Source organism: Garra rufa, chromosome 19 (assembly GCF_049309525.1).
Source record: "Garra rufa chromosome 19, GarRuf1.0, whole genome shotgun sequence".
NCBI classification, from domain to species: Eukaryota; Metazoa; Chordata; class Actinopteri; order Cypriniformes; family Cyprinidae; genus Garra; species Garra rufa.
Window position 1 is genome coordinate 14,393,045 of NC_133379.1, and position 11,047 is coordinate 14,404,091.

Sequence of the window (11,047 nt, forward strand, 5' to 3'; positions counted from 1 at the left end):
AGACTGTAACAAAGAAATAAATTCATATATTTCTAGAACTTTGTAGTTTGAAATTGCAAGGAATTGTTGCAGTTGATCATCTTGGAGACGTTATTTGGAAACTCTTAAATGCATTTAATTAATTAGATAATTGTTATGATGAATTCCGTGCAAATGAGAATCGGTGATATGAAAACTAATTATACTTTTTCATTTCGTTGCACTTTTATATGGCTTACTGAGCTAAAACTTAAATAGCTGATTTAATGCTTTTTTATAGAGAATATTTATATTATAATGACATCCCTGCTGAAAAAACCCAGATAAAACCTGCCTAGGCTGGTTTATGACAGAGGTAGCTGGTTTTAGCTGGTCTCCCAGTCTGTTCAGTCTGGAAAAGTGGCCAGAAACCCCTCTAAAACGAGCCTGTTGACCAGCTAAAACCAGCCTAGGCTGGATTTAGCTGTTTATTTTTCAGCAACAGTACAATAGTAGCCTACATTTTATGTATAAAGTAGGCCTACCCATATGTGTGTGTTTGTTTACTTACTTACTTATTTATTTATTTATTTGAATTACACTCTACTGTCATTCCAAATCTGTGGCCATTTCAATTCAAATTCATGAATTGAACATGAATTTACATTTAGATTTGCATATTTGTCAGACACCTTTATCTAAAGCAGCCGTTTAGAGCTCTTTAAGTTACCAAACAGACTGGATTCTCCTTTACTCTGCTTTCCCTAGTAAAAAAAAACAAAAAACAGCTAAAACCAGCTTAGACTGGTTGGGTTGTTTTAGCTGGTCAACCAGGCTGGTTTTAGCTGGTCTTAGCTGGTCAGGCTAGTTTTAGAGGGGTTTTGGGCCACTTTTCCAACCTGGCCAGGCTGGGAGACCACCTAAAACCCAGCTAAAACCAGCCTGACCAGCATAGGCTGATTTTAACAGGTTTTTTTTTCAGCAGGGTTAAACATTCGCCCTACTAAAACCAGCCTAGGATGGTCATGCTGGTTTTAGCTGGTCAGCAGGCTGGTTTTAGAGGGGTTTTGGGCCACTTTTCCAACCTGGCCAGGCTGGGAGACCAGCTAAAACCCAGCTACTTCCAGCTGAAACTAGTAAAGACCAGCCAACCAGCCTAGGCTGGTCAGGCTGGTTTTAGCTGGTCTTAGCTGGTCAGCAGGCTGGTTTTAGAGGGTTTTTTGGCCACTTTTCCAACCTGGCCAAGCTAAGAGACCAGCTAAAACCAGCTACTTCCAGCTTAAACCAGTTAAAACCAGCCTGACCAGCCTAGGCTGGTTTTAGCAGTTCTTTTTCAGCAGGGTTAAACATTTACCCTGCTAAAACCAGCATAGGCTGGTCAGGCTGGTTTTAGCTGGTCAGCAGGCTGGTTTTAGAGGGGTTTTGGGCCACTTTTCTAACCTGGCCAGGCTGGGAGACCAGCTAAAAACAGCTAAGACCAGCCAACCAGCCTAGGCTGGTTTTAGCTGTTTTTTTTTTCCAGCAAGGCAGTCTGTTGTCAATTATCATTACCAAGCTCCTTGTTTTGCCCTTCTTTCCAGGAAGTGTAGCATAATTACTCACAGCTGAGGCTGGTCCGTTTCTATGAGATTGTATGAGTAAGTTTCACTGTCACATCATGGGAACCCTTTGATCTGTTGGTTTGTAAACAATGTGAATTCAGGCCTGCTGCACACGGAACATATCCCTGAACACCAGTCTTTAAGTTAAAGCTAAAAAACAAAACAACAACCTGTCAGTGTTCAGATCAGACAGCATCCTCCTCCAGAGGAGATCAGATGTTGGAGCTTCGTTTCAGAAGAAGTGCAAAATAAGTTGGAGGAAGTTCTTGAAGGTTTTGTAGTGTTTTTAAGTGTTGTGATCTCATCTGTTGTCAGGAAATGATTAGAACACATGTGGTTTAGCAGATTGTGAAAGCATCATTACGAGGCATGCATTTCTATGTATGGAACAGATGATCTTTAGTGACAATGCACGCTATATATGGATGTTTAATTGCTTAAGTGCATAAGTCCTCAGTTTAGATGTTGAAGCCAGCGATGTGAAACAGATCTGTGTGAATGAGCAAATGTAAACAACAGAGGACGAAAATGTTGAATATAGGGAATGCTTCTAGCCTCCACACATCTGTATTTCACTCTAGTCTTGTGAGTTTGTGTGTAACTCCTCCCATTCACCCTTTGCCTCTGTTCTTTATATCAGTAGTCAGTCACTGGTTAGTTTGTCATTAGACGCTGTTCTCCTGCAGGTAAACAATGCTGATGTGTTTTGGTAGAACATTTTCGTGGACATTTTGGGAAAATGTTTGTAGCAGCATCAATGCGTTCATGTAGATACAATATCCAATCAACAACGGGCAGACGCGTTTCGGACGCGTTCTAATCTTGTGCTTGTCGCGTCGCGTCACTATTGTGTGGTTCAGACGGAGTTTAACGCTGTGTTTGTCCCACAGGTGTGTGTCTGTGATGGATCTGAAGGATAAAGTGGCTGTGGTGACCGGAGCAGCTCAGGGTTTGGGCAGAAGCTTTGTCGAAATACTCCTGAAAAACGGCTCAAAGGTAAAATTAATACATTGCAAAAAAATATAAATATATATATCTAAACCGTTTGTGCTTGTATTTGTACAAAGTAGCTGAAATCAGCAATCATACAGTGCTTGAAGTCTCGTTATATGTGTCGCGTCGGGGCTTTAACGCGCCGCCTTGAGTTCCGCGTAAAGCGTTGCAGACGCGAACGCGCGTTAAGCAGGTTGAACATTAACAGCTAGAATCAAGCAAATTTGAATTGTTAAAAAAGTTATGCAGATAAGTAAAATAAATGATTATTTAAAAAATAACATAAGGCATCAACGTAATATTTAATCTTGTTGCTTTGGCCAAAATTTAGACCTGGCATTGCAAATGCAAACAGAAGTCTGGTAAAAACTGTCCGATAAGAAAGATGGTCGTGAAATGGTGTCAAAGTTGAAATGCATATCAAATCTGATTGTATTTTGTATAAGCCTGAACTGTAAAGTTAACAGTTGCACCGTTAATTTAGTCATTGCCGGATGTTGTTTTAGTCAAATGAGGAATGCTGTTGTTTTTCTTACATATCCGGTTTTCAAAAGCAATTATTGACACATAACCTGAACACAGCTTCAACCATTAAAATATGAAAATATACACTGCCATTCAAAGGATTTTTCTTTTCTTTTTTTTCATTTCATTAGAATGTGCATTCTGTATCCTTTGTAACAAAAATGTACAAAATGATACTTTTTAGTACTTTTATTCAGCAAGGATGTTAAATTGTAACAGTAAAAGTGATACCAAATGCTTGTAATGTTAGAAAAGATTCATTTGAAATAAAAGCTGTTCTTTTGAACTTTTCTTCATCAAATAAACATGAAAAAAAGGATTACAGGTTATACAAATATTTGACACTGATAATAAATCAGCATGTTAGAGGATCCTGTGACACTCAATACTGGAGTAATGATGCTGAAAAATCAGCTTTGAAATTACATTTTATGATATATTAAAATAGAAAACAGTTTTTTATTGTTGTAATGTTTCGCAATTTTACTGTTTTGTATTTCTGTGCATATTGCAAGAATAAATACAAAATTGCGGGTTATATTTAAATGAAAACTTAAAAATATGTTACATAGTTTTACATTTAGAATGCAGACAAAAATTGATCAAAAGTGACAGTGAAGAATGTTTAAAATGTTTAAAATTTCAAAATGTGTATTTTAAATAAATGCTGTTCTTCTGAAAAATCTATTCATCAAAAAATCTTTTAAAATGTATCATGGTTTTTACAAAAATGTTAAGCAGCACAACTGGTTTCAGTATTGATAATAGGAACCTGCAGGACATGACAGCTCTTTTTAATTATACTAAATCAGAATAATTTTTCACAATATTACTGTTTTTAATGTATTTTTGATCAAGTAAATGCTTGTTGAGCCTAATAGACTTTAAATATAAGCCTGTTACATAGTATTACATTTAGAATACGGCCAAAAAGTCATCCTTATTGAGAAAAAAGATGAAATTGAAATGCATGAGGGACACTAAAGGCACATATTCTGCTTTACTGTTGGCTACTGTTCTGTATTACAGAGTGCTATACAGCCCTGTATTATAATAATAAAAGCTCACACTGGTTCGTTTGATTGCAGGTGGCTTTAATCGATGTGAATAAATCCGTGGGAGATGAACTGAAGAGCGAGCTTGATCAGGAGTACGGACGTGACAGGACTGAATTCTACACGGCCGACGTCACATCAGAGGAAGACTTCAAAGGTCCTTCGAGACTCAAGAGATGTTTTACAGTCTGGAAATGATTACACGAGTCTCTGACCGATATGACAGTGTCAAAATACTGCTGTTACTCAAGTCACTGTATAAGAGAGTGTGGATATGCTCTGAATGCTTCATGTTTTCCCTTACAGGAGTTTTGGAGAAAATTGTTAAAGCATTTGGCCATATAGACATTTTCTGCAACAATGCAGGGATCATCAATGAAAAGCACTGGGAAAAAACTATTGCAGTCAACCTGGTATGAATGAATCAATCTATCTGTGTCTCCGTCTCTCCGTCTGCTTCAGCTGAAGCTGTTTTTGTGCTTATTTCAGGGTGGAGTGGTCAGAGGAACATATCTGGCTCTAGAGCATATGAAGAAGGAGAACGGCGGTCATGGAGGAGTCATCATCAACATTGCATCTATGGCAGGTTTGATACTGTTTCTACTTACAGAACGAACTATTACAGTTGTTTTGCATGTGTTAAATTGTAGTAACTCACCCAAAACTTTGAGTTAATGTTTTAAAACCTAGTTATTGTGTGAGTGACTTGACCAGTGTCACCAAAAAAAAAAACAATTTTTTTTTTCATCGCATAAGCCAAACTGGTCAAAATATTTAGAGGTTAAAGACGTTAAGATGTCCACGTCAAAAGTGATTTTATGTCCATAGAAAGCACATTAAATGTAATTAAAGTGTCTACTTTAATGGTTTCTAATAGGTTTTTGGAGAATAAAATGTTACAATTTGGTTGAAATAATGTTACATTGTCATTGAGTGTAGCACAATATTTAAAAAAAAATGTAAAAAAACATGCTTATTCTGACTTGTACATTTTAAAATATATAAAAGAATAGGAGCATTTAAAATTTTATTGTGTTTTAAATGAGTAAAAAAATCTTACTGACAAATGGGCAAAACCTAGGATTGTGGCACATTTAAAAAAATGTAGAATTTGGGGTGAAAGTAATTCATCTTTTAATGTGTCTGTCACACCCCCGGACTTTCTTGTTGGTTTTTCCCATTTTTTTCCCCCGCAGTTCTGAGTGTTTTTGGTTTCTCCCTTATTGTCTGCACCTGTGTTTGTAATTAGTCTGTCTATTTAAGGTGTGTGTTTTCCCCTGTACTCTTGTCGGTCTTTAATGTTATATGGATGTTTTCCCCTGGTGTTCCTGTGTCTGCCTGTATTCCGTTGGATTTATTAAATATACGTCTTTTATTTACGTCGTTGTTCGTGTGTTCCTGCCTGCATCGTGACAGTGTCATGATTTTGTTATAAATATGCCTGACAAGATAAGACACTGAATGACATTTTTCCTGTAAAGTAGGGAAAAGTGTATGATATTTATTTTTTGCTCAGAAACACAAAATCAAAAATGCATTTAAATTAAAGAGAAAAATATATTTTTGGGAAAAACAACTATTTAAAGCAGTATTGCACTTATTGTTTTTATGCTTGAACCCTTTTTCGTCTTTGACCCTTAGATGTTTTTCACTAAGGAAATATTTCTTACATGCAAATTTTATTTAGTTTCCTGTTATATGCACATTTTTTTTTAAACTATTTTTCTTGCTATTCTGCTTTTTATACCATACACGAGTGTCAGTTTTGTCTGTGTATTGCAATGAGCATTTTAGATACAGATGTTTTAGTAGGTATAAACATCCTGAGAAAAGTCAAGACTGCAGTACACAAACATTTTTGTAGAAATGTGTTGCATATAAACTAAAAATACAGCATCGCTTCCTTTTTTACACGCTCTGTTCCCCTACACCACATGTTACCACATATACACACCACATATACATACTTCCTATAGCTCTCTCACGACAAGCGTGTGTGAATGTTCACAGTTCACAAGCATTTCTGTATTTCTGCAGTCCTGCTGTTTAGGGTTGTGATGTTTAAAAATAGTAAATTGAACTGGCCAAACTTCATGTATATGCTTCCAAACATGGTTGATTGGCAACATTGTGATTCATATTTCATTACAATGGCAAGTAATTGAGTTGCACCATTTTTACAAAATAATCCTGAAAATGTTCTGCCTCTTTGCAAACCTAATTGCAAGTTATTTGCCAACTAAGCAGACATTACAACCATTCCATGTCAGATACAGTGAGGAAATTAATCATTTGATACCATCATCATTTGGTATTCATACCCTTAACTCAGTCCATAGTTGAAGCACCTTTACAGCCTCAAGTGTTTTTGGGTCTGATGTGAGCATCTTTGCACATCTGCATTTGGCAATTATCTGCCATTCTTTGCCTCACCTTTTCACCTCTCCATCTCTGTCAGCTTGGATGGGGGCTGGCAGACATTTTCTAGAGTCCTAGTTGTTCCAATCGTCTTCCATTATGGAGAATGCTTCTGTCAACCTTCAATGCAGCAGATTTGTGTCTGAACTCTTCTCTAGATCATCGCCTTAACGCAAGTCTGTCACTGAGCTCTACAGGCAGTTATCTTGGTTTTTGCTCTGATATGCATTTTCAGCTGTTAGACCTTTTCTGAGAGGTGTGTGCCTTTCTAAATCAGACTCATTCAAATGAATTTGCCACAGTTTAACTCCACTCCAAGTGTAGGAACATCTAGAAGCAATATGAATGCTCCTGAGATACATTTCGATTGTTCCAGAAAAGGGTATGAATACTTATACAATGGGATCTTTTCAGTTTTTGATTTCTAATAAATTTGCACTGTTGTTACAAGCCTGTTTTGTGCTTTGTCATTATGGTGTATGAGATGTAGATTGATGTGGAAATAAAAGTAATTTGAAGCAGTTTAACTCAATGCTGCAACAAAACAAAATGTGAAAAAAATGCAAGGCACTGTAAGTTTGCCCACTGACAAAGAAATTATGACTCTGTAATTTTAATGGTAGGTTTATTTGACCAGTGAGAGACAGAATAACAACAAACAAATCCAGAAAAACGCATTTCAAAAAAGTTATAAATTGATTTGAATTTTAATGAGTGAAATAAGTATTTGGTCCCCTATCAGTCAGCAAGATTTCTGGTTCCCAGGTGTTTTTATACAGGTAACTCTTAAAGGAAGTGCTCCTAATCTCAGCTTGTTACCTGTATTAAAGACACCTGTATACAGAAGCAATCAATCAATCAGATTCCAAACTCTCCACCATGGCCAAGACCAAAGAGCTGTCCAAGGATGTCAGGAACAATATTGTAGACCTACACAAGACTGGAATGGGCTACAAGACCATCGCCCAGGAGCTTAGTGAGAAGGTGACAACAATTGGTGCGATTATTCGCAAATGGAAGTAACACAAAATAACTGTCAAAATAACTGCCTCAGTCTGCGGCTTCATGTGAGATCTCACCTCATGGAGTTTCAATGATCATGAGAATGATGAAGATCTGGGTGAAAGTGTTGTGGTCAGATGAGACCAAAATCCAGCTCTTTGGCATCAACTCAACTCGCCGTGTTTGGAGGAGGAGGAATGCTGCCTATGACCCCAAGAACACCATCCCCACCGTCAAACATGGAGGAGGAAGCATTATGCTTTGGGGGTGTTCTTCTGCTAAGGGGACAGGACAACTGCACCGCAACAAAGAGACGATGGACCATCAGGGCCAGGGCACTGAAGCCAACCAGGGCATTCAAATGGGTGGTGGATGGGTATTCCAGCATGACAATGACCTAAAAAACACAACCAAGGCAACAAAGGAGTGGCTCAAGAAGAAGCACATAATGGTCCTGGAGTGGAAAATCTGTGGAGCTGAAGATTTGAGTTGCCAAACATCAGCCTCCAAACCTTAATGACTTGGAGAGGATCTGCAAAGAGGAGTGGGACAAAATCCCTCCTGAGATGTGTGCAAACCTGCTGGACAACTACAAGAAACGTCTGGGTTTTGCCACCAAGTACTAAGTCATGTTTTGCGAATGGGGTCAAATACTTATTCTGTCTCTCACTGGTCAAACCTATATCATTAAAATTATAGACTGATCATTTCTGTGTCAGTGTGCAAATGGACAAAATCAGCAGGGGATTGAATAATTATTTTCCTCACTGTCTGCTTAACTGGGTTGATTGGCAAGGCTGTGATTCATGAGATTCTGTGAAATGTTCTGTCCCTTTGAAACCCTAACAGCAAGACATTTGCCTAAAATGCTGGGGAAAGTTACTTTTAAAAGTAATGCATTACAATATTGAGTTATTTCTTAAAAAACTAATTATGTTACTTAGTTACTTTTTATGGAAAGTAATTTGTTACGTTACTTTTGTGTTACTTTTTAAATCTGGGCAGGGCTTGCTTGTTTGTTTTTAATATAAAAGTTCTATTTTTGTCAAATGGAAAAGCCTTTTCACACCAAAATCCTCAGGCTTAGAGAAAAGTAAATTGAGGTCTGTACAGTAGACCGCAGAAGAAAAAATGTCAACTCTTCAGCAAAAAAAAAAAGGAAAAAAAATGTTAGATTATCTTGAGTAATTTGTGCTTATTAGTATGGATGAATTGGATCATCGAAGGTCACCGATTAATAAAATGGGATTAAATACATAAAGGATATTTGTATTATTGAACACATTAATTATTAAAGGTTTGTGTTGAATTTCAGTGTTTTTATTCATTTTGAAGAACACTGGATCTGTTTTTTAGTGAGTGAGATGAATTAATGCATGTTCACATTTATTCTAGAACTAAAGTAACATCTTACAATTTCTCTCAACATGGAGACAGGAGAGCTTTTAATCAATAAATGGGGGGAAAAGTAACTCAGATATTTTCTTGTCAATTAAAAAGTAATGTGTTACTTTACTAGTTACTTGGGGGGGGATAAATTATATTAAGTAACTTGCAGGAAAAAAAAAGAACTTTTTTGTAGTGACATGAGGTGAATGACAGAAGAACATGTTTTGTCTGAATCTTTGCAGGTTTGGGTCCTCTGCCAATGGCACCCATCTACACAGCGACTAAACATGGTGTGGTGGGGTTCAGTCGAGCGATGGCGGTATGTATTTTACATATTAAGCATTGCGGGTTTTTCTGTGAAAGAGAAAATAATTTTCTTGAACTCATCAACAGGCTGTTTCCAAGCTGTCTAACTATGGGGTGAGGATCAACATTCTCTGCCCGTGGTTTGTGAAGACCAACCTTCTGTCCGTCTTTAATTCAGAAGAACATATTGAACGCTTTCTTCCGTTGAAGGCAATGACAGAAAAGATGATGCAGACAAGCGGCTGTCTGGAGTGAGTTAGCAATCCTTTTGACATTCATTTAAAGGGGTCATCGGATGGCCATTTTCCACAAGTTCATTTGATTCTTTAGGGTCTTAATGAAAAGTCTGCAATATACTTTGGTTAAAAATTCTCAATAGTAGTGTAAAAAACACCCTTTTACCTTGTCAAAATCAGCTCTGCAAAACATTTTATTTAATGGGCTCTTTAAATGCAAATGAGCTCTGCTTGCCCCGCCCCTCTCTGGCTGCGATGATGAGCCGTATTGTTTACTTTAGCTGCGAAACTTGCCAACAAACACATTATTAAGAAAGGCTATTTGCAAAGATGCATAAAAACCCTTATCCTCACTTCTGCTGTGGGTGAAGCTGCATCAGGAACGATTCACACGAACACAGACGCATATGTAGATCGGGATCGGTGCTTTCCTTTTAAAAAACTAAAGTAACGTTAATCCTCTGCGTCTTCAGCGGCTCAGATGTCGGGAGTAAATTATTACATCCTCAATCACTCTATCTGAGACACAATGGTGATCAGAGTCGGACTGTTTCAGCTCGGTGAGGGCGGGGCTAAGGTGAGGCGCTCATGTCAATCAACTATTGTGGGAGGGGCCTCTGTCTGTGTGACGTCACACCCACAAGAAGCTGAGAATGAGCTGATTTTAAAAAGGGGATACTACTTTTAAAGATTAAACAAACACCACTGGGTGGATTTTTATCATCGTAGGGTGGTTGTGTTCACAAACTGACAACACATTAATGATCAAACAACATGGAAAAGTGAGTTTTGCATCCGATGACCCCTTTAACATCAAAACTGTGGAACATTATTTAGATATGTAATATTGTGTTTTGATTGCAGGGCTGAGGTTGTGGCCAAGGCTTTTCTTGTTCTGGTGAAAGATGAGAGTAAGAATGGAGAAGCTCTGATGATCGATCCTGAGGGGGCTGTTTTTATTATGTTTCCTGAACGAGGCAAAGACTTCCCATCTACTCCAGTCAGTCTGGATTAACCCATCCGCTTCATCCTCAGCCGCTGGCGCTCCTGTGCTGGAAGTGGATGGATTTAGTTGAGGATTAAAGGTTTCACCAGAGCTCACTTTTATTTGACTTACTAATCAAGAGATCTTAAACGTTTTTGAAGAAAATCCAACCAAACCCTGGCGATCCAGACCAAATCAAGACACAATTAAACCTGAGAGCTTCCAGCAGGAGTGGCTCTATAGGAAGATCATTTTGACTGAGTCTACATCTAGACTAAATCTATCCACTATTAAGATTAGTGAAATATTAAAGATCTCACATTTATTGTTTGGTGCTTCTTTGTAGTCAGTATAAGAGTCAAAATGTCACAGATTTGAAACTAGCAACATGCTAGTAACTTCTCAGTCATGCTAATGACATGTAAATAATGTGCTAGTCAGCCTAGAAACATGTTAACAACTTGCTAAACATTCTAGAAACAGGCTAGCAACTTGCTAATCATGTTAGAAATATGCTAATAACTTGTAATGCTAATGACATGTAAGTAATGTGCTAATCATGCTAAAACATGTTAGCAA

At 37.6% G+C, this 11,047-nt stretch overlaps 1 protein-coding gene across 1 annotated transcript; it reads left to right on the forward strand.

The window, feature by feature from the left end:
* The first annotated feature begins 2,221 nt into the window (after positions 1 to 2,221).
* Positions 2,222 to 10,793, forward strand: LOC141292797 (15-hydroxyprostaglandin dehydrogenase [NAD(+)]). Its single transcript, XM_073824859.1, has 8 exons — positions 2,222 to 2,245; positions 2,450 to 2,555; positions 4,166 to 4,289; positions 4,439 to 4,545; positions 4,622 to 4,718; positions 9,184 to 9,260; positions 9,335 to 9,498; positions 10,348 to 10,793. Exons 2-8 carry the CDS (start codon positions 2,463 to 2,465, stop codon positions 10,496 to 10,498), a joined length of 813 nt encoding a protein of 270 aa, XP_073680960.1. The 5' UTR covers positions 2,222 to 2,245; positions 2,450 to 2,462; the 3' UTR covers positions 10,499 to 10,793.
* The last annotated feature ends 254 nt before the right edge of the window (positions 10,794 to 11,047 follow it).

What these genes read in the sequence shown, in the direction of transcription:
- LOC141292797 (XM_073824859.1), top strand. Translation starts at nt 2,463, where the DNA reads ATGGATCTGAAGGATAAAGTGGCTGTGGTGACCGGAGCAGCTCAGGGT. An exon ending in ATCAGAGGAAGACTTCAAAG is followed by an intron (nt 4,290 to 4,438) that starts GTCCTTCGAGAC and finishes TTTCCCTTACAG; the next exon opens with GAGTTTTGGAGAAAATTGTT. An exon ending in CAGACAAGCGGCTGTCTGGA is followed by an intron (nt 9,499 to 10,347) that starts GTGAGTTAGCAA and finishes TTTTGATTGCAG; the next exon opens with GGCTGAGGTTGTGGCCAAGG.